Here is a 27,700-nt window from a genome sequence, read left to right on the forward strand (position 1 = left end):
GACATCTGAGTCTATACGACAGGAGAAATGAGACATGCATATATGGACTCTAAAGAGTCTTGAGTTCCGAGATTGGCAAATTAAACACCCTAAAAGTTATTATTTTCATGTACAGGAGAAAGGAGACAGAATTTATTGGTGAGGAGTATTAATGGATGTGAGGATAGAGGTGGCCCATATAAAGGAATACTAGGCTACATGACTTCACAGCAGAGGAGAAAATGAAAATGCAGCCCAAAGGACAACATGCTCTCCCTCCGCAGGACACCCAACAACTCAACCTGCACTGATGGACCCGCCTATTCTCACATGTTCTTGAGCTTCTACTTCAATTTGTTGCTGTCATGTCCCTAGTACGACGTAGCATAAAGTAAACGTTTACTCGTTAACTAACAATGAAACTGCATAGCATGTAGAGTGCAGAAACACAAACGAGTACAAGCGTGCCTTTAATTTATTAATGTGTTTTTACATGTTCTTATTTATAAGTACTAATATTAAGATTAACAATTTCCTTGCTCGGCGCTTATCTAAACTGGGGTTCGCCAGGTCAATAACTGCACCGCAATTTTTGTTCATTATTCAGGAGTGAAACCGCACCGCAGAGCACACAAACGCACCCAAGTGCGACATCTTTAAATGGCATGTTTTCTTCTAAATAAGTACTAATCACATCAAGCCTAACATGTATTTCCTTGCTCTGCTCATGTCAGGCTTCTGGCAAGACAGTTCATGGTTGGTTCATCATCTAGTCAGGCGTGCCAAACTCCTGGTACTACACTGAGATCCCTTGCCTTGATCATTCTCTCTCTCTCAGCTCAGTGCACGTTAGCTGCACATCGTGAGCCTGCACTATACCAAAAACTTCTCGATGTCCCTCATGCGTAGCTGAAACTTTTTCATAGATAGCACACAGCATAATTAGTAATGTCACATTGTGAATGACGAAATGCTAGGGGAGACGACATGATGGCGTTGGTTGGGATTTCAGGCTTGTATCTTTCAGACACGGAGAGATGCCCATCCGAGTCTTGCCGTGGTCAGACACTGCAAGATGCATGCGTCTCGTTCTTTGGTGAGACCGTGAGAGGTGCATCTCGTTAAGCAACTCTTGAGGGAGATCAGCAGATGATGGATAAGTCTTTGCTGGTTAGTCAGCATTGTACCTCTGCAGCTTCTCTTTGCTGCAGCACATGGTCCTTGAGGGACAGTCTGTACTGGTGGTCTGGTGGTCTTTGTGGGGCTGCATCATCTTTCCTTACTGCAGCACGTAGTGGCCTTGCTGCCCCTAGGACAGCATCTTAGAGGACAGTATATTTGACTGGTTAGTTTTAGCTTTTAGACTAGCATCTTAAACTAGTTTGGCATGTGCCTTGGCTGCCTGCACCTGGCTGCCTATAAATATGTACCCACCTCTCTCATGGAGAGCATGACTTTGAGTTTGTGAATGAAGAAAAACCCAGAAAATTACCCCAAGTTCATTGTCATCCTCTCAGCTCAATGAGAATTAGAATTGAGCTTCTAACAGCAGAAACACATGTATAATAAACTTGAGAAGGGTGGGTACGCATGAGAGCTGAGACAAAGCTAGCGCATGGTGTGGATGTAGCTACGGCTGACTGACCATATGTTGTAGGAGGAACTCATATTTTGCAAAGTTCTTGTTGAGATGTTCATGGTTGCACACTAAGTTCCTCCTGCCCACACCTGACGAACGGGCTGGCAGCTGCCACAGCCAGATATCTCTGTTTGAGCCAGAGTGCGTCATGCTGATATCTCACACTCCTAGATAGCTGTGAAAGGCGTTCTCCAGCCCTGGTCATGGCCAAAAGGAAACGTTGAACGAACACATGAAAAAAATTGTTGAAATATTAAAGTAGGGGCTTGCTCATATATTAACTGGCTGGACCAAGAAAAGGACCACAGAGACTTCAACTCGTTTATTAATTAGGTCTACTAGTTGACAATCCTTTTATGTACCCCACCAAAAAAAAATTTCCCTCGCTCTATTTGTAGCAGCTTTATATACGTGTGTAGGACGTCTCATATGTCAAATATTGATTCTAATAATAAATATGTCAAATATTTAAAATTGTAGCTGATCGTTTGTCGTGGACGATAGAAAACAGAAATACATGACATGTACGACTCATGAACGTTTGTTCTTAAATTTTCCTTCTCCTCAGATTATCTCAACCAAAAATCTTATATTAAGACAGAAGGCATCAACTATCCAGAGACGATGACATGGGCAAACTTACTTTTAATTCAACAAGCTAAGCAACGAAATTATATCTCAATTCTGAAGCTAATTTTCTAATGTCCATGCTCGATGCCGCAAAGGTCTGAACATGAAGCAGCTCCACGAATTGGCACTCAAAATGTGACAGCCTCATGTCAAAGGAGTACTAGCAATATTTTTACTACAAACCTGCTGTATGCTAGCTAAAAGAAGCCTTTGGCAAGCTATCAGAAATTAACTTCTCCATGCCTCCTCATGCCTATCCGAGAATTTCCATTGATATATCACATGATATACTTAGACATATGACATTATATTGTTTGGCCCAAGTAGAGGTAGGGCAGCCTATTGTAGCAACGTTCTAGGCCAGAGAGAGGAGCGGATTAATTATGCGCAGAACCAGCTCTTGTTCTTTGAATGTCTCACCCCTGTTTGTTTCCTTTCTTTAACATGGAAAATTGCAACACTATGCTTCTTTCATAAATCAGAGGCTACAATTAATGCTAAAATGAAAAACATGTACCCTTACTAAAAACCTTAACATTATGAACGAGATAAATGTTCCAAGAGTGTATACACGAGAGCGGAAGAGCGGAGCACAAGAGATGAGGAAATAGCACAAGACTAGATAAATGTTCCACTAAGGCCTGAATGCTTATAAATGTTAGAACTGACGTTGGCGATGCATGTTGGGAGATGATTATTGATTCCATTCATCAGTGGAATTCCAAAACACAAAAACACTAAGGGTCGATCCATTCATCAATGGAAGTTTTTAAAAACACAAAAAGACTAAGGATGGATTCAGTAATCCATGGTCCACGAAAGGTACCATTTCCAAAGCATCTGCCACTACTCGACAATGAGGATCTAGTCCCAGAACCAGCCAGCAGGGGCTGAGCCTAGTGTAGGGCATACTGGGCTCCGGTCGTGAGGATAGATATGGCCCATTTAAAGTCATAAGCCGAGAAGAAAATGGAAATGCAGCCCGAAAGGATGAAGAAGCTTTCCCTCGATACAACATGATACCTACTGGTTCGTCTCCGTCAATTCCATGTACACCCAACTTTACTGATGGAGCCACTTATTCTCCCATGTTCTTGAGCTTCTACTTAAATTTGTTGATTCCAAGTCTCTAGTAGCCCGGCAGTGATCGCAAAGTAATATTTTTGCTCATTATTCAACAATGAAACCGTGTATAGCAGGGTGCTCAAATGGTTACATGTGTGCTATTTACAAATAGTTTGTTCTATATATTCTTATTGAGTAGTCATATATATCAAGCCTTACAATTTCCTAGTTCGGCTTATGACCAGGGTCAAGTGAGCCTTGCCAACGAGCTATTGATCCAGGTCCTCTCTCTCACAGCACATAACCAAGTAATTCGGACTCCAAGTTATTGGACTGAATTGCAATGTAATTTTTGCTCACTATTCAATAATGGCACTGCAATGCAATGCAAAGCAAAAACCTAACAGATTTCTTTGCTCTGATCATATTTGGCTTCCGGCAAGATAGAACTTGAACCCTCTCCAGCATGATCCAGTTTCTCTCTCAGGTCGTTCAAGCTCCAAGTTACTACCTGACTGAGATATAAGGTCAGCTGCATATCATGAGCTACCTCTGTATCAACTAGCTACCAGAAACTTCTTGATGTCCCTCATGCCTATCCGAGACTTCTCGTAGATGGCACTCGACATAATTTGGCATATATGACATTGTGCATAGTGGAATGCTAGGAGAGCTGAGAAGATGGATGTTGGTGGGATTTCTCGCTTGTATTTTGAGACATGGAGATGTGATAGAGCATATATATGTTGGGCCGGTTGCAGCTAAGATAGGAGAATTTCAACATTCAATTAGTTTCAACAAAACTTTGAATTGCATATTGTCTAGATTAAATATCCAGCATCTTTTTGGAACTTAAATGGTTGAATTATTGCAGCACGGTTGTAGCTGTAATATAAGAATGCGCACACAGAGACACACGCCATACACACAGCTACACCTCCAGACCCACTCACACATCCACACAGACGATACACCCCCAGACCACACACATGAACACATCCTTTGGGTGTATGTTAGATCTAATACAATACCTAAACGCATTGATCCATGAAGTCACATAAGCTTCATAGGCAGCAAGAGCTCAACGCAATACCATTAAGTACCATTATGGCTCCATGAGTTAGTATAGGAGCTTAATTGTGTTGTTGATTGAAACCTTGGAATGACACTTGGGTCTATCACAATTGGGGTAAATAAGCATCGCTTGCCTCCAACCACCCTGCCACGTGATTGGTCTCTGATTGAACTCTTGTTTTTGTTGAAGTATATATTTAAGTTGGGCTGTTGATGTCTATTTTTTTTAAAAAAAAAGATATAAATTTAAATAACTACATTGTAACTCTCCACGTTCAAAATCTGTTTACGGCCTAGTTTCCACATGGAACGAAACCCGCATATGCATAGCACCTCACTTAACCTTTCGTCCTTACTTTACGTGTAAATATCACACTCAATTTTAAGGATGAAACCGAATGTAAACTATATGTATATATGTATGAAACGATCAAAGTTTCATACATATAGTGACTTTATAAGTTAATAAACAACAATAGTATCACGAAAAGAAAATTACAATGACTAAAAGTCTAATAGAGTCATGCAACTTATTCCGGAAATGAGGGCTCCACACTACACTGGCAATCAACCGGGATTTGCATATGTCTACAACTTAGCACCATCTTCAATAAGCTTCATGGTAACTTTCTCTTCTGAGCAGTGGTTATAGCATGGGTGAGTACTCTTTTGGTTGGTACTCCACAAGTGTAGGAATAAAATAACATGAAAGGCCAAAATCAAGGAAGGCTAATTGTTTGACTGTGATAAGCAATTTTAGTTGGTCAAGTTTTATTAGCATCAAATTACTGAGGTAAGTATACACCCACATTAAAGAAACGTATATGTGAAGCATAAAACATAACCATAAGTGTAAACCACAATTTAATCCATATTCAAGTTCATTAATCATGTAAGAGCTGGTTCAACAAATAAATTTATGGAGTAAAATATGGAAAATATTAGGCATACCATCCTTTAGTAAAAATACCTCAACTGGGGAGGGTTGCTATGGAAAATGGATAATCTCCAGTTGAAATTTCTTGTTTGGCAGAGCTGGTCTGTGTTTGATTTTCTAAAATTCTATGCATTTTATTGATTACGATGCATCAGGAACATATGCAGAGTCAAAATCTTCTAGCCTGTAGAATGGTATGTTCATTTATTACCTGATAGCTTCATCAACTGACAAATTCTTATTGTGCTTCAATTTTTCCCTGCTTTAGATGCTGAATTGAGAGAAATGCATTCCTACTATTGCTCATCTATCAATGCAAGTTTGGCAAAACATTTAAAAGCTGATGAATAGCTTGATAGTGGATTGGACAAGCTGAGAAATAACAGTTACAAAAGAAGCACTAAGGAAAGAATTTTTTAATAAAATAAAGCAAAATGGAATTTTAAGCAAAATCATGGTCTGGGATTAAAAGATCTTAAGCCGGTTAGGTACAATACTAGGTGTCAAGGCCTATAAACTGAGAAGTATGTCCTTGAAATTGTGAAATTAAGCTTAGCGATTCAATGGCTTCTTATGTTTAGGTTGGTATCTTATTTATGGTTATGTCAACTTTGGTCTTTGTGACAATTCGATATGGATGCATCAACATTGAAACATTGCCAATAAGATAGAATACGGAAATGAGTGAAATGGTCGATGCTATTTTTCACCACAAATGATTTTCTGGCACAGAATGCTACTAATTTAAAGCATATTGTGGGGTGCAATTCTGCTGAAAATGACACAGATATCAAACATGGTGAAAATTCATTCAAAAACATACCAAATAGTTTTCAACAATTTGAAACAATGCAAAACCAAAGACATGCATCTATGTTTTATAGATTGCATCCAAAATATAATTTTTGCGGTACTTAAAACAGTCTAATTCAAGAATAGTTTTCTTATTATTTTTAGATTTATTCTTAATCTATAATAAATTTGTGGTAAAGTTAGAATTCAAACTTACTTTTGTAATTCATACTTAAAAAAAATTAGGAAAAAATAACTCTACTTCACCTATCATCTTGGGCTGAAACTCACATGTGCCTTAATCAAATTGAGTCTGCAGGGCAGGCCCCTAATGTATTGAAAAGAGTTTTTTATGACATTCTGTGTTTTCCTATGTAAGCATAAAGGCTAGTCATAAAAAATCTATTGAAGTTTTCAAGAACAATGTGGTGGTTGAACCGTGTACGTGTGTGAGTTGGAGTAGGGGGAGCACCATTATATTGTTTATTTGCTCATCAGAACGGATGCTGGCCACAAACTATGTGGTAGAGCACAATATGTCCTCTCCAGTATAGGATCCCCTTACATATATGGTTGTGCAATTAAGTCACATCAGTTTGGAGCCTTGGACTTCTCATATAGTACAATATATTAGTAGAAATTCATTTGTTTTGCAAATAATTAACATTCACTGTGGAATTAGTTGTAATCCTTAAAACCGACCAGCATTCCTAAACCAAGCAAAAGGAGAACCAGAAGGAAATTTCTTTCAACATTTTCCATCATGTTCTTTTAGTGAACCTTTTAGGTTAATGAAACCGAACTATGACAAATAAAATTGGGAAGTATATAGGGGGGTTCTTGTACAATTTGTGTTGGAGCGTAGCGCAATTGCCTCCTAACTATTGATTAATTACTTACTTTGTATAGTATGTTAACGATTCAGTTTTCCTTCATCCATTACCCTAGTCCTGAATTTAACTCCATAAGATTGATTATTGATACAAAAACAAAACGAATCGGCTCAAAATTAAATGGGTGCCAAAATGCTTCATTTTGATCAATATCATGTCCAATTAAAGAGGATGGCTGTCATAAATCAAGGTCCAGCTCTGAGGAAGAAGCGTATGTATGTACTCCATTCCAGGTACTAGAACTTCAAGGTACTAGAACTTCAAGGTGCGAATGGATTGTTCAACTTCAGTCCTAAACCATTTTTAAACAGCCACATGTAATAAATTAAGATAAGCAGACTAGGTGAATTCTCAAACCTAGGACGCACGTAGTAATGTACCGACACAAGGTCACGTATAGATAACATATTCAAATGTTATTTTATTTTCATGTTTAATAATTCAACAATAAATTTAAAGATACATACGTGCAAGTGATTCAAATGTTATTTTATTTCCACGTTTAATAATTCAACTAATGATGATTTGGTTCATCCTCGCCTCTCGTATCTTCATCAACAATAACTTGCTAGCTAGGTTCGGCATCAGGAAGCTAGCAAGTGACAGTAAGGATACCCGCACAGAAGAAGAAGAAGAAGAAGAAGAAGAAGATGACGAGAACGAGGAGGAAGAGATGATGATGATGAGAGGTCAGACCAAAGATGGTAGACGTTGATTTGGCGACTCCTTTCGCTCTCTTAACGCCGATGTGAGCGGATGGACGAGCGGACTGGTTTGTGATGCAAACTGGGGGGGGGGGGGGGGCTTCCTTATGGGCCATCGACTAGGGCCACTTCATAGGAATACAGGCTGGCACATGGGAAATTAAGAGGGTATAAGAGGTTATTTGAGCCACGGTTAGGGCCGTGTCCAGCCATCTAGTGGTCCTAGGCCAAAATCCACCCCCAGGCATATTGTTGGAGATGTTTCTTGTTGGAGGATGTGGGGCAGCCATATTGAGTCAGTTAGTGTTCTTTAAGAAGATGGTGACTCCAAGCACCTGCCAGACACCTCAGATGGTCGTCCCATGAACAACTTCTCGCCCAGCTGAAACCCAAGCGAGGTAATCTGGTTTCGAGTGGTTGAAGAGCTTGGCATTACTGGGAAGGAATGACGACAGAAATTGATGAAAATGTGATGGAGAGATAAGAATAAAATCAAGATGTACTTACAGAATGTCCATTAATCTCTTGAGCCTTTAGATGCTCACTATCTTGTGGACTTCGTGGATGGTGATAAGAAAGCTGTTTCTTAGGCCTTTTTTCATAAAAAAAGAGTAGTATTTAACCATAATTCTACAGAGTACAGCACGCTGCAACAAAAATGACAGTATTATACTTTTCTTTCAGCTCCTGTACTGAATGTTTTATTATATTCTTCATGATGAAAGGATTATTCATGCTGAGTTATTACGAATTCTTCTATCCTACCTGCCGGTTCCTCTTTGTGACTTGTTAACTTTGATCTGTGTCAAAGTTCGCTTCGCTTCATCTCTGTTCCTGTTCAGTTTGCTATTGTTCTAGCATCAGTTCTCAAGTTTTACACTAAAACAATCTCAAGAGGCCCAATAAATAAAATTTAACAAGTTGCCCAATAAAGATGATACGAATCGTTTCCAAAAGCTGTCAATGGATTTAAAACAAATGTGAATTAAATCAACAGCAATATCAATATCTTCCCGTATGTCGACAACAAAACATTAGAGAAGAGATAGTTTGCGGCGAGGGCTTGTTCAATTGAACTTATTCCATCGCAGATGGCTTATGCAACGCCAGGCACAAGCAGTGCATCAAGTACAGGTACACGTAGAAATACATGACAAATTAATACTAATTTATACAGATCTATCTTGCGATCATCTTTATGCCTTTTGAAACTGGAAAACAGCGCAAGACAGCAATCGTTCTTGTTACAGGCTGACAAACTGTCATCAGTTCATCACTTCTTCAGCAAAGCTCGAGAGTATATCCTCTTGCAGTATGGACTGGTCCTAAGTAATTCCACATGAGGTCGGATTGCGTTGGTGAGTGCAGAATGGAGTGACCCCTGAAATGTTAAATACAGTTACTAAAATTTAAAAATTATAGTTATTGAAAGAATAGTTTAGGTGTGAAATTTTCTCCAGGTTCTTACCTTGGAATTCTGAAGAGCAGAGTATATGACATAGTTTGCATATGGGTGCTGAAGCAACTGCTCCAAGTTTGGCATGGCGAGGAGTTCGAGTATGATCTTTGCCTTGTCAGCCTCCTTGAAGACTTTCAGGCATTTCTCAACCACATTGCTACTGAACTTCTGCATGGAAAGATGGATGTACTTGCCTTCAAACTGCTGCGCAAGACTTGAATTCGCATTTGGGATCTTCAGGTCCATCACATACTGGACAACATAGTTCCTGTAACCGTAGCAGACAAAGGCTTCGCGTTGATAAAAAGTACATGAAAATGTATATAGATGCAAGTGTAAATCGAATGGCTTTTTGAGTGCAGTATAGTTTAAGACTGACTATTACCCATAGGCATCTTGCGCGAGTTCAAATCCATTGCAAGCAATGGCAGCAACCAGCTTCTCTCTGTGCTCGCCTCGTGAACGTGCAATGCAGCGCTGCAGGACGCAGCAACCGTGGCATTGCATTCCAATGTCGAGACAATGAACAGAAGCAGCATCAAAGATCGCCTGAAGATTGTTGTATGTTGTCAGATATCAGTCAAATCACAAACCATGCTTATCAGTACAGTTTGACAACCAAAATACAGTGAAAAATTCAGATAACTGAAGTGGTCCAAGATAAACTGTTTGCCATTAGTCGTTATCTAAAGATCAAATCTCATAACTGCGTAACTTTTTCTGAATAGAATTTTTGCATCAAAATCTTATACGAAACAATTCCTCCAGAAGATTTGTAATTTAGAGCTAAAGCACAAATTTTCTCTGTACTCCAGAATGAACAATGGCATCACATTTTTCCACATTCACACACACATACCTTGTTATCATCGGCCTCAAATGACTGCAAGCACTTTTGCACGACATGGTTGCCATTGGGGTCCTTGATGAGCTCCAAGAACCCAGGGCGCAGAGCGTCGACGACAAGACTAATCTCTTCCCTCGTCCTGAGGCTCTCAATCAGCTTCTGCACTGCCCGTGTCCTGCAACACCATCACCAGATTCATCATGAACCACAGATCAACAAGATTCAACAGTATAAATATAGTATGTGCACATCACTAGCAATTAGATCGACGAGCGGAATTTACAGTTTTACCCATGGACGTTCAGGGATATCCTGACGAGCACGAAGGGGTCTGCGGTGAGGGTGAGCACGAGCGCCATCCTCTGCCCGGCGTCGCAGACGGCGAGCAGCTTCTGCATGAGGTAGTTGCCGAAGGGGTCCACCATGAGCTGCGCGGCGTGGCGCGACACGCCGGCGAAGATGAGGTCGACCTCGCGCTTGCCGTCGTCGAGCCGCTGCTGCAGGAACCGGCACCCGTGCTGGTCGCGCGCGACGTGGTACATGAACCCGCGCAGGCCGGCCAGGCTCTCGCCGTGCGGCTTGGCCGCCGCCGTCGCCGCGGCCCCGCACTTCTTGGGGCTCGCCGCCGTCGCGCCGCAGCCGCCGTTCTTCCTCCTGGCGCTCTTACACCGGGACCTCGGCGTGGCCGCGGGCGGCGCGGAGGGCGGCGGGGAGCACCGGATGTCCCAGGACTCCCAGCCGTCGGCGGCGGCGGCGGCGGCGTCGAAGGGGAGGGGTTCAAACAGAGACGGCATGTGCGCGCAGTAATTCGCGATGGAGAACGGGTGCGAGGCCACCGGACTATCGCCTTTCGTGGGGTACATGAAGCCGGAGAAGCCGAGGCCATCGGCGGCGGGCGGCGCCGGCGGCTCGTCGTCGCCGTCGACGACGCCCATGGCGGCGAGCTCGTGGATGAGGAACGAAAGGTCGGCGTCGTCGGCGGCGCCCGCATCGCCGCCGCCGCCGAGGAGGCCGCCGTGGTGGAGGAGGGGGATCTCGTTGAGCAGCACCTCCATCTCCCTGTCGAGCTTCATCCCCAACTCCGGCGAGTTAGCTGCCGGCCGGACACTCGGATCGGATCTTGATCGGCGGGAAGAGATGGAAAAGGAAAATGCGTGGGCAACTCTGATCGGATTGGGCTGGGTTGGTTCGTGGCGAAGGATTTGGATTAGGATTGGGGCGAGGGGAGGTGGTTTCTTGGAGATGGGTTGTTGAGGCATGCAGGGGAGGAAGGAGGGGGTTTGTTTATATATGGATAGAGCGGGAAAGTAGTGAGTGAGGTGAGGAGAGTGCCTGCTGTACACCATGCTTACCGAGTCTGATTTTCTTTATTTGGGCATAGGCCATGGACTACTATTTTTTCAGAGCTTTTTCATTGGTTGTTATATATATATGAAACAATTCATTACCATAATAATTTAGAGATAAACCATTGCAAATTGCCAAACAAGACCTTTGGCAGAAGAAAAAAATACATGCAAAATGCAAAGGTCCTGATATTAGTTCTGTTGTGATGAAACCACTTTTATTCTCTACATGACTCTTTTGCATGTGAGAGAACATAATGGAAAAAAATTGAGATATTTAGATTAACCACTTTGTTTCAATTAAACAAATCCAGTGTCAAGCAAAAGGTTCCTCTGTTCTGTTTTTTTGACGTCAGGATCTGCATCCTGGTACCCTGCCATTTTCACTCTCTCAAAAGATAAAACTAGTGACGCCTCCTTTTTATATTGTGAAGGCCGAAGATGCTGAATATCTCCCGGCCAAAATCTCTGGGTTTACCTGTTCAGCGTTATCTATTCTGGGGTTAACGGTTGCACAGCGACATGGCCCACTCGTTCCCACTGGCCATTCCTATGGTCGTCCAGTGCTGCCCAAATGTGCCCTTGTTGCTGCTTCAGAAAAAGACATGGCTTGGATCCGCCCGGTGCACTTTTGGGCCCGCTGTCAGCGACACATGTCCGCGTCTTTTTCAGCTAAAGATATCTCCTGGGGGATATTTCTTGGCCTGATGCCAACTCAGGAAGGAGATATTTGTGCTTGGTAGGGTCCAAAGGGATGGGCAAGCATTTGCATACAACCAAGAAGTGGATAAAACTGGAGGTTATCCGATGCCTGAATGCCCTGAGCCTTATGCTTGGACATGGACCAGGGCTCCTGCACTTTTTCCTACACAAGCAGTGTGCTTCCTAGGCATCACATCAGGTTATCAGAGAAACAGATCTTCTAGGGATGACCTCATGACACGTAAATGATTCGATATTTGCAAGACATCTTTTTCCTTGCAAAGTTTAAATTTTTACAGAGAATTGCACACGGCAGCTTTTAGCAGCCAAATTTGAGATCGACGAAACATTGGAACATTATGAGCATGAGAAAATGTTAGCCCGTGACTCTGAACATTCAAAATATTTCATCAGAACCTAGCGTCCCCATGTTTGGGGAGGCTTAAAGGCTTGCATTTGAAACTGTCAGTACATCAGCTTCAGTATCAATCCTAGCTAACCTTAGAGAGCTGCTGATGAAATAGTGAGCAGACAATATTTCATTCAGGAGCCATGCCATTATCCTCATTGGAGACAGCTTGCTCAAAAGATACAGAGGTATTTCCTTCGTTTACACTGGCACCAACAGTTGCAGGTTCATCCTTGCCCTCTTCCTGAGGGCCAGCATCAACAGCCATAGCGTCATCAGCTTTATCCTGACCTTCTGGTTTGCCTGGACCAGTCTTGTCAGCCCCACCATCCGTGGAGGCACAGTCAGTACTCTGGACATTAGAAGTGTTCTCTTTAATTGTGACCTCATCTTTATCCCCTTCAGTGTCTGGTGCTGGAGGAATTGGGCCTACAAATTCCTCGTCCCCATTCCTGTTGTCCACATCCATCTGATCCTCAGTGGTAACCTTGCTTCCTGCAGCTTCTCCATCAGTAGCAATGTTTGTCTGACCTTCCTCTTCAAGGCTGCGACTCTTCCTTTCTTCTTCCTCAGCAGCACAATCTCGTGCCGCAACTTCCTCCGCCTGAGCACGATTTTCTGCTTCTATTTCTTCCTGTATCTTGAGTTGTCTGTTGTGCTCCTCAAGCTGTCCTTGGATCCTCCGGAAACCAGACAACAGATCACCATAGCAGCATTGGAGAGTCTGTTCTAGTGCTTTCTGTTTATTCACTTCTTCGGTCAAATTTAAGATTCGATAGGAAGCAGCAAGGTGTTCCTGTTTCTGCAGCTCTTGGAAGCATTCGAGTTCTGTTGATGCAGTGTTCATCTGCTTGAATGTGTCTTGGACCTGTGACCATTGTTTTCCAGCCCGTACCTAATAAACAAACAGTACGTGAGCAAAACAAGTTATATGATGATGTCAGTATTGTCGAAAACTTTGTTTCAATACAAGAAATCCAATCAGGCAAACAAGTGAGACCTAAGAATATTTTACATCATGGCAAGTGAGAACCATGGTCAGCCCAGTAACCTACCATGGCTTCAAGAGTAAATCATTTTATTACAATCCAAATAATGGGATAGATGCATACATAAACCAAATATATAAAAAAAAAACATTGTATGAAGCCATGCTATATGGTATATTGATGGTTCTGATTGCAGATGATGTAGCACGACAAGTTTACCTGGTATCCTTGTGTCAGAAGCTTTATCTTCTGCTCAAGACGAGAAGCTTTCTTAGCTTCATCGTCCATTCTTTTCTTCACAATTTCAAACTTGTTTGGCAAGGCAGAAATCTTCTCAGCATTTCCAGAAACACTAGCTAAACCATAGGTATTATTAGTAGGAAAAAACATAAGATCCTCTTGGCATGCATCATGTGCTTTGACAAAGTCCTCAAAAGATCCATTTTCATGACCCATAGCCACTCGAAGATATTGAATCTCCTCTTCGACCATAGAACCAGCCTGCCAAACAAGAAAAAAAGGATGAGGTGGTTTGAACAACTTATTTCATCACTACATAACTACAACAAGCATACAGGATTGTTTATAGAATAACAGAACAATAGTCAAAAGAAAAAAAAATTATTTATTTATATAACACACGTAGTTTGTTTTGTTAGGATCTCCGTTGGGTCTATGACCCTGTACATGTGCATATATTATATTATTTCAAAAATAGGAGAAAAATCATTTAGGGGACTCCCCTGCTGTTCAGTGGAAAAAGAAGTTACCATAGAATTTCTTGGAAAGAAAGGTGTTTCCTTAATCAATATCAGATCCAGCATTTGGGCAAGAAAAGGACATGATGCATGTTGTTGCACAGTATGATAAACATTGATCAAAACCCTGCTGGGAATGAATTAAATAACTGGTATTGAAAGTAGATTAATGTATTGTGATCACTATTGTTTAAGTAATCCTTGAATGTCCAAGATAGTGCTATTAACAGTTTCAAAAGGCCAACCCTTGTATGCACAAGTTTCATGAAAACTATAACGCACTGCTCAAGCTTATCATTTAATATATAATATTCTCTAGTGTACAAAGTTGAAAGGCGTAAAATGGCAGTCACATCACTTGTATATGACAATTTTAATCATCTACACTCGAAGGAAGATTGCAAAAATTGTACATTTCATGACCTAAAGAATACGTTAAACTTTGATATTCAGAAATTTTACAAAGAATTCTGGTTGACTAGGCCCTCGCACCGTAGAGTTTCTCAAAAAAATCTGTGTGTATTGCCATTTAGAAAGTGAGAAGCATGCTCCCATCACTCATTGTGCATGCCAGTTCACCTTAGTCCAACTGACCACAATCTCAATATGATTGGTACTTAATTAGTATGAATAACAAATCATAATAATATGTCACTTTGTCAGTAAAATAGATGGATATGCACAAATGGTTCCAAGTTACAGGCTTACAGTTGGTGCGTCCAATATCAAATTCGTGAAACCATAAATGTGGTGGATCCAAAAATAGAAATTATCAGGAAAGTGAAGATACAGTTGATCATGAGTACCAAAATCATAGAAGGGAGGAAAAGAAATGCACCTCTTGTAATTCAGCCTCTTCAAAATCATCAATTTCAGGGACAAGAGATCCCCCATTTTGCTGACGTTTGTTCCCTTTCTTTTTCTCTTTTTGAGTTTTTTCATCAAGAGGATATTTTGCATTATCATGCTCAAGAAGCCTAAGGAGCTCCTCATTTATCAGTTCATCAGCTTGTTCAAGTGATGTAGGAGGCACAAAAGTGCTTCTGCTTCTGCTTCTACTTTCTCCACTTCTAATAACAGATTGCCGGATAATCTCTACTGAAGCAGCAGGTGGCCTAGGAAGACTCCTCTGCAGCACTTTGGATCTCTTTCTGAGTAATGCCTCCTGCCTAGCCTCTTCCTCAGCCTTTTCTCGTGCCAGCCTGTCTGACATGTCCTCTTCAATCTTCTCTTCGGCTTCTTCATTCTCATTCTCCGTAATAGATGGCATGACTATCTGGTACTCATTCTTAGGCTGTGGAATAGAAGCAAAACCAGATCGTAGACTTCTTCTAAGTTCAGCTTGCCTGCGAAGCTCAAGTTTGGTGCCATCCTGCATTTCCACCGCTTCATTTATACGAAGCTCATCACGGAAAGGAGTTCCTTTTGGAGTTAAACCAAAGTTATGTCCATCTCTTGAGGGTGTCATCCCAATCCTTGGAGTAACACCAGGACCAGGGCTTGCCAAAGGTGTAGCCATAGGATTTGGAGTCTGTATCTCCAGCTTACGTGGTGTAACACCAGAGAAATCTGATGGATGAAGATCAGGGTTATCACCTCCTAATAGTGGTGTTTGTGATTCTCTAAGACGTGCAAGATTTTCTGCCTCCATCATAATTGCATCACCCTTCCCAGCTGGAGTTCGCTGTGGAGTTCGCAATGGTGTCATACCAAGCTTTGGAGTCTGAGAATAGTTGGCAAGCAAAGTTCTTGTGGCAATACTTCCTTCACCAAGCTCCTCAGTTAAACCAGGATCACCAGCATTACCCATCTTTGCTATCTCCTCTAACTCATGATCAGAAATTTGGGGAGGCGGAAGCATCAGTTTGGACCTCCTTGTGACAGCTTCTGGGTCATTTAGCTTATTTGCTTGCATTATAGCAGCAGGGGCATCCTGTCTCTGCAGAATCTTGTTCCTGGCAATGTCTTGCTTTCTTAGTTGTGCTTCTATATCCGCTCTTCTCTTCCCTTCAAGCTCATCAATGGTTGTTGGAAACTGTACATGTTCAACTGGCCTGTCTTCACCCACAATATCATAAAAACCTGGAGGTGGTTGCTTTTCAAAAGGGATCTCGGCATTGTAATCAATCCCCTTTCTCTTTCTTTTTCTGTGCCGTGTATCAATACCGGCTGCCTTTAATTCTCTCCTTTTTTGTAGTGAGGCAAGCTGCCTTGCCTCTTCAAGTTGTTTCTCTCTTGCCTTACGTTTTGCTTTTTTACCCCTAGTGTTAGCTAAGCGAGCCCTTGCCTCAGAAAGCATTTCTTTTTCATCTTCATCCATATCGACAGGATCAGGACGTGCAGGTTTTGACTCAGGGTTTGGGTCAATCTCACCAGGACGCAGCTTCCTAGGGTCATCATTAGGCTCATAATTTTCATCCTTCGCACATGCAGCATCAAGCAGTTTTTCGTAACGCTCAAGGCACTGAGATGGTGTTCGACCTACAATAGGTGCAATTGTCCTCCACTGAGTAGGCATGAGTTTAGCAAGATGAAGTAGCTTCTCATCCTCTTCCCTTGTCCACTCAGTCTGAAACCAACAAGATGAGTTAGCAACTTAGCGCAATGAATGATATGATAAAAGAATCATCTGAGGCAGACATCAACAAACTAAGACAGGCCTATGCGCAAGAGGCCAAGATAGCAGATGACCATTTGAAAGCACTATTTCATAATGGCCAGAAGCCTAGTACATTTCATTTTATATCAATAGGTCAATTAAAATTCTATCATACATTATACTGTTCTTATTCATCAGACAAATTATTTACTCATAATTTTCAACATATTCACCTCATTAATATCAAAGAACAAAGACTTCGATAGCTCCCCTAAGTTACCAATAAACTCTTGTAGATTTACAAAATGATATTTTCCTTAACAGCAGCAAAGGTAACAGCATAAATGGTCACTTGGTCAGCAGTCAATCATAACAAGTCTTTTTTTTCACAGTAATATATGAACTATCATAATTTCCAGAAGCTAACCGGTTCTGAAACAAGATAAATAGGGTCCTTTGTAAACCAACTATAGCTTGTTAATTATCCATTAGCGAGAGCTATGCTTTATCCTGTTATTACAGTAAAACATGTTTAGAGAAGAAGAAAATTAGCACAGGATCAGGCGGTTTAGCTAACTTACTAGAGTTCAAACTTAAACAGTACCTAGGTGCACTTTGACACCGAGTAATAAAATTATGGGCAGGTTATAACAGGTAATCAGCACAGAATTAGTGCTGCTGCTAAACCTATCTGATCATCAAGAACCTAGCTGTAAAACTGACCATAACTGAGATCATGACAAGTTCAGGAGCTACTACAGTTACTTGCTCCAAGTTAAGTACACCCATTTTTAATAACCAAATCTGATTAAAAGAGCTGTCCATCAGCAGAATTTCAGATAAAATAACGTATTTTTCCCAGTGAATCAAACCTTCTGCAATCAAATTTCACTTTATAAAGCTAGTTCACGTCCATTTTAGTCATTTCTCACAAGTCACAAGCAGCATATCAAATTGATATCAAAGAGCACAAAGTTTCACTTTTGGCAAAAGACCTTCAGGTGCTTAGTCCAGTGACATATACTGACCACTAGATTATAAAAACATCCACTAAGTTGAACTATAGGTTGAAATGACTGTTCTCTAGCGCGCAAAAATATATATGCTATTGTTTGATGCGGAGTCCACAGCATGTTAACATGTATGACAAGATCAGAAAATAATAATTTACTATCTGGTCCCAAAAAACACTGGTTTTGATAACCTACTAAAGTAAGTACACAAATTTTCCCATACTATTGCCAACTTGCAACTCAAGGTATTCAAGATGAAACCTCAAAGTTTTACATGGTTCTAAAATTTTGTCCGTTCAAATAGTTGAAGGAATAACATTCAGTCAATTAACGATAGAGGTAATCAAAATAAAGTTCAGGTTTCGTAAAGCATATATCTTACTATGGCTTCATTGCATAAAGGCATACAAATTTGTCCTTTCATTTTTTTTATAATGCAGGGAACAATCATCTAGGGATCACTAACATAAAGGTTGAGAAGGTGCTGGTCAGCCATGAGGAAAGCAAGACAAAATGAAGAGTTCACTGGCTACTCTGCATCATAACACTAATTCACCAAGAACTAGGCCCAAGGATGTGCATGAAAGATCTCAGAGACAAGGAACCACTTTCACGTTTTGTACTTTCTCAGCAGACAAAACATGCTGAACTGTTGAAAGTTTTGAGTAAACAAACAAACCAGTGTTTTGTGACAAAACTACAGCAGGATTAGTAATGACTACCAATTTACAGCAGCATCCAATTGCAGCAACCACACTAACAAAATAGTAGCATACTAGCATTGTGACTCATGAATCATGAATCTGATACATCTCACTCATTTTGTAAACTAGATAGCACTGGGTGACAGCACCCTCTCAGTGTGAGTTCGACCTTTTCAGTGTGGCAGGGACTCGTTGTTTTGAGTGTTCTAAAACGAACTACTTGGCCACATAAAACCGTCACCAGTTAGGCTGCGTAATCACTACCAGGGTGGTGGCTAAATGAATAAATCAGCTTCACATCAATTCATCTTCCACATAGTTTCACGCAATGCAAGCACAAAACATCAGACACTCCCTCCCCTTCCTACACAGCCGACACTCATTCCAATGGCCACTACAAGATCCCTAGATTCAACGCCACAGCTGAAACAAATACAACGATTCCACGGGAGCCCACGGGAGAATAAGATCCTCGAAGCGGAAGGGCGGTTAAAAGCTTTACCTTCTTGATGGAGGGGTCGAGCCACTCGTACCAGCGTGCCTTGCACTGCTTGGCGGACTTGCGGACGAGCAGCGACGAGATGCGCGCCCACTGGTTCTTGCCGTACTTCATGACGGCGACCTTGAGGATCTCGTCCTCCGTGTTCTTCCACACGCCGCCCTTGATCATGATCCTCATCTTGCCTCCCCTGCTCCGGCTCGGCCCCGCCGCTAGCTTCTCCCTCCCCCGCTAAGGGGAGAGGGGACGAGGGCGAAGGCGGCCGCGGCCGCGGCGGCTCCGGCGAGGCCTGGGGTCCCGCCCGATCCCGAGGCGGAGGGTCCCTGGGGTTTAGGGTTTGGAGAGGTGAGCGGCGGCTGCTCGTGGTGGGAGGGAGGGGAGATGGGGAGACGGTGCGACGAGGAGAAAATTGGTATTTGATGCCTGTCGAAGGTGGGCTTCGCTGAAATATCCCGTTTGGAGTGGGCTTCGCTCAAAAGGTTACATCAAAGAGAACCAAACTGCCGAGAAGGACTCTGGGGATTTTCTAATTTTTTTTATATCATTGGAGTCAACATGAACATGGGATATTACTCTTTTGCCCCTGACCAGCTTGAGATCCGTTTTGTTGGACGGGGCTCTGTTCTCTCGTAGTCTCGTTCGTGCGCTCGCAACAAAGGAGAAAGGGAGTTGAGGGCCGCCGCTTGCTGCGCCGGCGCCGACCGCTCCGACCGCCCCGTCCTCGCCCGGCGCGGCAGCGCCCCGGCCCGTCCCTGTCTCCGCCTCCGGCGCGCGTGTCCGGCCCCGGATTTGGGCCTGCAGCGCCGCGCTCGTCCTGCCGGATTTGGGCCCGCAGCTCCGGCGTGGTGGCGCTTCTGCACGCGGGCGGCGGCCATGGCGCGTTGAACTCATTTCGATCTTGAGGTGTGTACTCAGATTTGCTTTGATTTTGTGCATTTGATTCAATTTGCCAGGACCTATGAATCCGACCGCTGTGCTCATTAACCCTAGAGTTTGGAGGCCCATGGAATTCAACTGGCTTGAACTACTTTCTTCAGATATATCTGATCCAGAAAACATCTCTGTGTCTGCAAGGTGGGTAACATGCAATAGATTACTATAGTAGCAGATAACTTGAGTAGTTCCACATAAAATTTATGGAAATTAGACATCTAACTTCATTTTACTTATCAAATATTTTATCCAGGCTCGATGGGGAGCCTGAGCCTAGTTTAGCTGTCGTGAGTCCTCTTTGCTGATGGTGGTGGTGGTAGTGGTGGTGATAATACTTTCCAAAATGCGGAACACCCACACCAAGGACAGCTTGTTGATTGGGATACACTGCAGATTGTTGAGAGGCAAGATGAAGAAGAGGGAAGGATGGAACTCATTGATGAAGACCAGATGTATGTGCTTTTGGGTTTAAGGGATGAGGATGATAAGGCCGAGCAGGCTGCTAAGGAGGCTGTCGCAGCAGCTAGTGCTGATGGTGATAAAGGAAAAGCTCCTGCTATGGAAGATACACATGGTGCCGCCATTCCTGTTGATGATGACATACCAGGGGAGAGGATGATCTTATATGACCCAAACAAGCCTAGCATGGATCTGGGTACCGTTTACCCGTCCATGGAGGAGTTTAGGTTGGCAGTAAGACAGTTTGCGATAAATGAGGAATTTGAATTAAAAATTGTTAAAACATGCCCCAAAAATATGTTGCTGACTGTAGAGTTGAAGGATGCCCATGGCATCTTATTGGGAACAGACAGCCAGATCGGAAGACTATAATGGTATTTATTTACTGATTACAATGTGCTTATTGTTTAGTTATGAGTTATGAGCTGTTGTTAATTGTTTTCATTTGGTTATTGGTTGCAGGTGACAACTTTGATTGCTGGACACAATTGTACATCCAGTGCAAGGAGGCGGACTACTACACCTACAAGTGCTTGGGTAGCTTCAAAGGCTGTTGTCATCCTTAGAAAACATACAAATATGGGACCTAAAGAGTTGAGGGACAAGCTACAAGATGACCATAAATGTGTAATTCATTATGACACAGTTTGCAAGGGAAGACAAATAGCTCTGAAAAAGTTATATGGCAGCTGGGAGGACAGCTTTCAGATGTTGTTTAATTGGAAGGCTGAGGTCATGAAGAGGTCACCTGGTAGTGTCATCGAGATTGGCATTCAACAGGTAGATGAAAACGTGTATTTCCATAGGTTCTTTTGTGCATTGGGGCCTTGCATAGAGGGTTTCCGAAATGGATGCAGGCCATATCTCAGCATAGATTCAACAGCACTCAATGGTAGGTGGAATGGACATTTAGCTGCAGCCACTGCTATAGATGGCCATAACTGGATGTATCCAGTTGCCTTTGGATTCATAGATGGTGAAACAACAGATAATTGGACTTGGTTCATGACACAGTTACATAATGCTTTAGGTGATATTCCTGTACTTGCTATTTGCACAGATGCATGCAAAGGCCTTGAAAAGGCAGTTAAGGATGTGTTTCCTAATGCTGAACAAAGAGAATGCTTTAGACATCTAATGCAGAATTTTATAAAGAGGTGGGGTGGGGATGCTTACTCAAAAATGTATCCTGCAGCAAGAGCGTACAGAGTTCAAGTGTTTCAGTATTTCTTCAATTCTGTTGTAGAGTCTTCCACTGAAATATTGCAGTGGCTGTACGATCATCATAAGTTAAAGTGGATGAGGAGTGCCTTTGACCCTGCTATCAAATGTGATTATGTTACCAACAATCTTGCCGAATGTTTTAATAATTGGATTAAAGATTGGAAGGACCTTCCTGTTGTTGAGCTTGCAGACAAGATTAGAGAGATGATAATGATTTTGTGGAACAAGAGGAGAAGGATTGCAGAAAAGCTTCATGGGAAAATACTACCCGCTGTCCTGCATCAACTAAAAATGAAGACAAGAGGATTAGGACACTTGTATGTTGTGAAGGCTGATAGTTTGGTTGCTGAGGTATGGGACAGCACCACAACTCATAATAGGCATGTTGTGAAGCCATATTTGAATGAGTGCACATGTCTCGAGTGGCAACACACTGGTAAGCCTTGTCAGCATGCTTTAGCTTTGATTACGGCACAACAAGCTTTGGATGTGAAATTGGAGGATTTTGTGCATGAGTACTACTCAGTTCAGAGATTCAAAAATGCATACTATACAATAATTGAGCCATTGCCTGACCGGACGCATTGGCCAAATGTGGATTTGCCTTTTGTGGTTGGAGCACCACTAGATAAAAAGACTGCAGGAAGGTACAGAAAACTGAGGATCAAAGGCTTCCTAGAGGGTGGAGGCAGCAAAGGAAAAAGGGATGCCAAGGAGACTGCCAAGGAGGTTGACAAGGAGGCTACTAATGAGGCAGACAAGGAGGCTGACAAATTTAAAAAGAAGATGATTAGAGGCAAAAGAAGGTGCAACGGATGTGGAGAGTTGGGTCACGGTGAAACTAGCTACAAGTGCCGACTTAATGGCACAAAGAAAAGGCAAGTACACAATACATCTCTTTAATTCATTGCTGTGCCAAACTAGCTACAACCATTTTAATTGATTTTGCAGGAAGAGAAAGCCAAGAAAGAACACCACCAAGTATGGTGACAAAGCTAAAGTACCAAGCCAGAAAAAGCAAAAGACCAAGACAAATATAGATGACAATGGTGCAGCCCCAAATGTACATGAAAATGAAGCAAATATAGATGACAATGGTGCAGCCCCAAATGCCCAGGAAAACATTGTTGCTGTCCGAAGTCCATCAAAGCCAACTAAAGAGTCAATAATGCAAGCCAGCCCCCACAGGCTGACTAGAAGGTTAGGAATACTATCAATTTATTGATGTTGTGTTGATGTAATTAAAAGCTGAAATATGTCTGACAATATCACTTTTGCAGTCGACTTGCTATGCTAATGGGAGAAGGTGGAGGTGAGCAGGCAACCATGCAAAATTCACCCCCCAAGAGATCACCAGCAAAAAAGCTGATTCCAAGGAAGTTGAAGACCAAGTGAAATGAGAACTAAAAATATTTGGGCATTCACTGTGCATGTATCTTTTTCGTATGTTCTTGTTCACATATTGTCTATGTGAGATGTGAATTGAACAAGTAGTCTATGTTCTTCAATGACAATTTGCACCTATATCAAATTCCAGGTTTCCAATCAATCAGAAAAATTGGCTTTGTGAGGACAGGGATTTGCGGCTAGCATCTGGAGGTGTCCAGGATGCCGCTTGGCCTTTCTTTCTTTTTTTTTACAACACCTGTACGTCCAAACGGGAAAAAATAACGTTAAGAAGGGATCCGATCGGTTACAAACTGGGCAGGGGCAAAGTAGTAATGTTGTATGCTCATGTTGACTCAACCTGTGTAAATAAAGTTACAAAATCCCTATAGTCCTTTCTAGCAGTTTGATCCCATTTGATAAGCCCTTTCCAGCGAAGCCCACTCTAAAGGGTACATTTCGGCGAAGCCCACTTGTGAGAGGTATCAAATACCAATTTCCTCGTGCGACGAGCGGCCGGCGCATTTCGCTTACCGTTATGGTAAAAGAAAAAAAACTGTTCATCATTGTTTTATTTAAAAAAATTTGTCCATAGAATTATGAAACCATCTACAAAAGAAAAAATTATCCCTGAACGGTTTAATATTGTGTTTGGGAGATGGAATAGTCTGATTATTTATTTGGTTGCAAATACATCTGTGGATCACTCTATGAGAATGTACCCACCATAATGTGGAATCTAACTGCAGATCACTCTATCGTCTCTTCTGTTTCACTCTACAAGCCCAAGCGTCCAATCCACTCAGTCATTGCTCCCTTCTATTCTCTCCTTTTCTTTTTCTACCCTGCCAACCGAGCTTTCTTCTGCCATGGTCCATCCTCCTTTCCACCTTTGTGAAATGCTCAGTGTTTGGCACGGTGCATTTTCACTCAACAATATATCTCTGAAAGTCAAACAACTCATTTGTGAAGGAGAACATTCATCAGCTACTTTGCTAGCTCAGAGATCGGCCTCCATTCATCAGATTTAGCCTTAAGAAATTGAATGTCTCAACTTGTCCTGTACAGAGACGGTGCTTGTTTATAGCAGTGATAACTTAATGATCATGAGATGTTCTCAAACACCATTCTTTTTGTGGAACATGTTAGCGAACATCTTGAATAGCCATAAATGTCAGCCAAGAGGGCTCCAAAGAGGCATAGAGTGGCGGAGTTAGGGTTTAGGGTTCAACATCGGCGACAGGTATACTAAAAAACAAGCTCGTAAAAGAGATGGACGATTTCACATGTCTCTTGTTGGATGTGCTGCCAAAGATAGTGGGGGTACATTCTCATAAGAGTAAAATGCACTGGGGGTCCTTAAACTAGTGAGGGTGTGTCAAGTAGGTCCACGAACTCCGAAAATACAGATTCGGCCCTCTAATCTAATTAAGTGTGTCACTGGAGGTCCAAAACCCCTTTGACCGGGTCTGACCGCCTATGTGGCCCGCCACGTCGGTCCTACATGGACTTGGCGGGAGTTTTGGCGCCCAATCTCATATACAGTATTACTGTGTACCCCTTGGAAGAATATTATATGTATGTTGACCCCTAATGCAAAAAAAACAAAAAAAACCTTCTCTGTTTCCCCTCTCCTCCCTATCCTCTTCCTCACTCTCTCCTCCCGTGCTAGGTGCTGCCGCCCTCACCCCTCTCCAGATCCGCGCCATGGCTTCGCAATCGAGTGCATCGGCACCCGATCCGCGGCTATCGGAGGAGCTCCCACTCATTACTTGCACGGAGTGCGGCCGTAAGAAGGTGATGCGGCTGAAATCGCGGCAGGAATGGAGCTTCGGGCAAATGTTCTACTGTTGCCCAATGCACAAGGTGAGTTAGGGTTTGAGATGAGATGTGGTTTTTAGATAAGGTGTGACCTCCTCTCTTCCTGTTTTTGTGCTATGTTGTAGCGTGATGGAACCGGCTGTCCATTTTGGTTTTGGGAAGAAGACTATGTGGAGCACTTGAAGAAGATTGGGATTCTGAATGGTGGAGAATGGAGTCGGAAGGGCAATATCAAGGATGATGATGAGAAGATGATGCTTGGAAATGGTGGAACATCAAGGAAGGAAGAAGACAGTAGTGTAGAAGTAGTTAGGCTCTTGAGGTCAATATGTATGCTATGTTATTGCATCTTGGTAGTGCAAGTTGTCATGTTGTTTGTTCATTTGCTAAAGAGGTGAACTGAGAATGAAATCTATGGTACTGAACAGCTTAGTGTTTTGCCAAGTATGTAATGGGAAGATATGATATGCAGTTCAGTTTATGTTTGTCACTTTTCACTTGGTGAACATGGTCAGATAACATGATGCAATTAAAGGAGGACAAATGAGCCAACAAATTAGAGAAAATGAGCATAGATAACTTGAAAACCATTCATGATAGTGCTTTGACAGTACCATCCACAGAACCAGCACAAAATAATTTGGTTTCTCATACAGTCTAGAGAACCATCCACAGAACCAGCACTAAATAATTACACAAAGTCTAGAGAACCATCCATCCACAGAAGCAGAACAAGTTTTGTTGGGTTGCATGAATCACCAACACTACCACAAAAGGAATTACAAAAGAACCATCCATGCACAGAAGTAGAACATGCTTGTCACTTGACAGCTGCCTTCTTATTGGACTTCTTTTTCTTGGCTTGATTCTGCTTGTCTCCACCATGTGCTCCTTGTTTTGTGGTCTTCTTCTTCTTTGTTGTAGCCTGCTTTCCAGCTTTAGTTGCAGTTGTCATTGGTACTCCAGGTCTGTCAGTGGGTCTGTTTGACACAACAAACTCAGCATCTGGTAGATGTCCCAGGTTTTGAACAAGTCGGCTAGGAATGGATCCCTAACAAGTAATCAAAGTTAGAGCAGTGTTTTTATGGAATGTTAATGAGCTCTGAATTTAGGTTGAAATTACCTTATTTGTCATCTGGCTCAGCATTGTTATACTCATTTGTGACAAAAGCTGAGAGCTTCCTTGTGGCACAGATGCATCATTGTAGAACTCATATGAATCTTGGGCCTCAAAACTGGGTTGGGCTGCATCATCGGCCTGGAGTGAATGCTTTCTTTTGGGTTGCTGCTTGGGCCTCAAACCTAGCTTCTTCAACTCACATGTAGCCTGGTTGTGCTGGTCTGGCTGACAATACATACAATGCATGACCACACCATGTTTTGTCATTTTAGGCCCATTTTTGCCATGAACTTCATAGGTGTAACACCCCGAGTGTCTGCACAGTAATTAAATAGGTGGCTGCACAGTATTTGTGTATGTTTGCTATGCATCTTGTGCTTAAAATGCTTAAAAAAGATCTTTTTGTAATTATGAAAGGTTATATGTGTAATTATGATTTTATGCAAGGTCCTTTATATAGTTATTTATGAATATAACTTTTGTGGAGGGTGTTTTTGTAAAATTTCAGTGCATTTAATGCTTGGTAGCCATTTTTGCTTGTAAGTCTACTTTTGTTATGAAATTGCTTTGAAAAAGACAAATTTCCTAGAATTCAAATTCCTTTCTATGTTTTTAATTTTAGCTCTTGTATCTTTGGTCAAATAAATTTTTGCATAACATCAAAGTTGTAGATCTTGAAAAGTTGAAATTCTTTCATGTTGGGCACTTTTCCATTTGAGCTTTGGTTTAAAAGTTATCGCTGGTTTACAGTTTAGTCCCTGGAACTTTTGGAAATTGCAAAATCGCCCTTATCCCCTTCTTCCCCCTCCCTGCTCTGTTCCGCGCCGCCGCCCACCGACAGCGCCGCCGCCGACGCCCTTCCCGGCCATTCCGGTCATTAATCCGCCGTGCGCTGGCACCCACGCGTCGCGGACGACCTCCTCCACCGCCCTCTAGCCTCGCGCTGGAGCTCCTCGGCCGTGCCACGCACCCCCGCCGCTTCCAGAACCACCCCGGCGGCCGCCACCGCGACGCCGCCGTGGAGAGCCCAAACCAGAGGCCCAGCTCTCGATCTTTCGCACGCCTGAGCACTACAAGAACCCCAGGAGTCGATTTCACTCGCTCCTTTGCTCTCTCTCCTCGCTCCCACACCGCAGAACACCGCCGCCGCCCCGCTGGAACGCCGGCGAGCTCACCCCACCGCGGAGCCGCCACAGCAGGCCCGCTCCACCCCTACAGCCCCCACCGTTAACCGCACTCGCCCTCGCGCAACTCCCAGGCCATTTCCCCTCACCCGAACCCCACCGGAGTCACCCCGCCGCCGTGCTCCGAGCCCGCAAGCCGCCGCTCGCCGTCGACACCCCATCTCCGACCACCCTAGCCTCGATTCCAAGCACCCAGATGTGCGCCTTGAACCCGTGAAGCTCCCACACCCCTCTACCCTCGCCGCCGGTGAGCCCCTCGCCGGGAAACCGCCGGTCAAACCCGCGCTCCCCCTCTGACCCGACCCGAGGACCTCGGTGTTTGAATTTGAAAAACCCCAGGGGGTTATCTGCGTAGTCAGTGACTCATAGGAATAGTACCCGCAGGGACTTGTTTGTAATAGTTTGCTGTGATCTTTGAAATTCAATATCAATTCATAGAAAATTCGTTAATTAGCACATCTTGATGTTTTGGAATCCTCTTGAAGAGCTCTATGCAGTAGAACCATAATATATTAGGCTTTAGTTGCAAGTTTTT

General features: G+C 42.8%; 4 protein-coding genes across 4 annotated transcripts; 2 read left to right on the forward strand and 2 right to left on the reverse strand.

The window, feature by feature from the left end:
- Positions 1-8,677: 8,677 nt before the first annotated feature.
- On the reverse strand, positions 8,678-11,273 carry LOC120666206 (putative pumilio homolog 7, chloroplastic). The gene is made up of 5 exons (XM_039945988.1): positions 10,311-11,273; positions 10,032-10,194; positions 9,558-9,721; positions 9,182-9,440; positions 8,678-9,094 (listed from the first exon to the last, which is right to left on the reverse strand). Exons 1-5 carry the CDS (start codon positions 11,090-11,092, stop codon positions 8,987-8,989), a joined length of 1,476 nt encoding a protein of 491 aa, XP_039801922.1. The 5' UTR covers positions 11,093-11,273; the 3' UTR covers positions 8,678-8,986.
- Positions 11,274-12,302: 1,029 nt separating this feature from the next.
- LOC120666207 (cell division cycle 5-like protein) lies at positions 12,303-19,434 on the reverse strand. Its single transcript, XM_039945989.1, has 4 exons — positions 19,042-19,434; positions 15,062-16,792; positions 13,685-13,966; positions 12,303-13,371 (listed from the first exon to the last, which is right to left on the reverse strand). The coding sequence occupies exons 1-4, from the start codon at positions 19,216-19,218 to the stop codon at positions 12,607-12,609; spliced, it is 2,955 nt and encodes a 984-aa protein (XP_039801923.1). The 5' UTR covers positions 19,219-19,434; the 3' UTR covers positions 12,303-12,606.
- LOC120667900 lies at positions 19,420-21,568 on the forward strand. Its single transcript, XM_039947888.1, has 5 exons — positions 19,420-19,450; positions 20,264-20,761; positions 20,893-20,967; positions 21,077-21,210; positions 21,491-21,568. The coding sequence occupies exons 1-5, from the start codon at positions 19,420-19,422 to the stop codon at positions 21,566-21,568; spliced, it is 816 nt and encodes a 271-aa protein (XP_039803822.1).
- Positions 21,569-22,419: 851 nt separating this feature from the next.
- LOC120663357 lies at positions 22,420-23,083 on the forward strand. Its single transcript, XM_039942156.1, has 3 exons — positions 22,420-22,532; positions 22,606-22,854; positions 22,935-23,083. Exons 1-3 carry the CDS (start codon positions 22,441-22,443, stop codon positions 23,047-23,049), a joined length of 456 nt encoding a protein of 151 aa, XP_039798090.1. The 5' UTR covers positions 22,420-22,440; the 3' UTR covers positions 23,050-23,083.
- The last annotated feature ends 4,617 nt before the right edge of the window (positions 23,084-27,700 follow it).

The sequence above is a fragment of the Panicum virgatum genome, chromosome 3N (assembly GCF_016808335.1).
Source record: "Panicum virgatum strain AP13 chromosome 3N, P.virgatum_v5, whole genome shotgun sequence".
NCBI classification, from domain to species: domain Eukaryota; kingdom Viridiplantae; phylum Streptophyta; class Magnoliopsida; order Poales; family Poaceae; genus Panicum; species Panicum virgatum.

Excerpts from the sequence above, each read along its gene's own strand:
- LOC120666206 (XM_039945988.1), bottom strand. The coding sequence starts at position 11,092 with ATGAAGCTCGACAGGGAGATGGAGGTGCTGCTCAACGAGATCCCCCTC. Across the intron at positions 9,722-10,031 it reads TTGAGGCCGATGATAACAAG|GCGATCTTTGATGCTGCTTC; the intron begins GTATGTGTGTGT and ends AACAATCTTCAG. Across the intron at positions 9,095-9,181 it reads CTGCTCTTCAGAATTCCAAG|GGGTCACTCCATTCTGCACT; the intron begins GTAAGAACCTGG and ends TTAACATTTCAG.
- LOC120666207 (XM_039945989.1), bottom strand. The coding sequence starts at position 19,218 with ATGAGGATCATGATCAAGGGCGGCGTGTGGAAGAACACGGAGGACGAG. Across the intron at positions 16,793-19,041 it reads TCGACCCCTCCATCAAGAAG|ACTGAGTGGACAAGGGAAGA; the intron begins GTAAAGCTTTTA and ends TGTTGGTTTCAG. Across the intron at positions 13,967-15,061 it reads AAGAGGCTGAATTACAAGAG|GCTGGTTCTATGGTCGAAGA; the intron begins GTGCATTTCTTT and ends CTTGTTTGGCAG.
- LOC120667900 (XM_039947888.1), top strand. The coding sequence starts at position 19,420 with ATGGGGAGACGGTGCGACGAGGAGAAAATTG. Across the intron at positions 20,762-20,892 it reads AGAGTTGAAGGATGCCCATG|GTGACAACTTTGATTGCTGG; the intron begins GCATCTTATTGG and ends TATTGGTTGCAG. Across the intron at positions 20,968-21,076 it reads CTACACCTACAAGTGCTTGG|TTTGCAAGGGAAGACAAATA; the intron begins GTAGCTTCAAAG and ends ATTATGACACAG.
- LOC120663357 (XM_039942156.1), top strand. The coding sequence starts at position 22,441 with ATGATTAGAGGCAAAAGAAGGTGCAACGGATGTGGAGAGTTGGGTCAC. Across the intron at positions 22,533-22,605 it reads CTTAATGGCACAAAGAAAAG|GAAGAGAAAGCCAAGAAAGA; the intron begins GCAAGTACACAA and ends TTGATTTTGCAG. Across the intron at positions 22,855-22,934 it reads CCCCACAGGCTGACTAGAAG|TCGACTTGCTATGCTAATGG; the intron begins GTTAGGAATACT and ends TCACTTTTGCAG.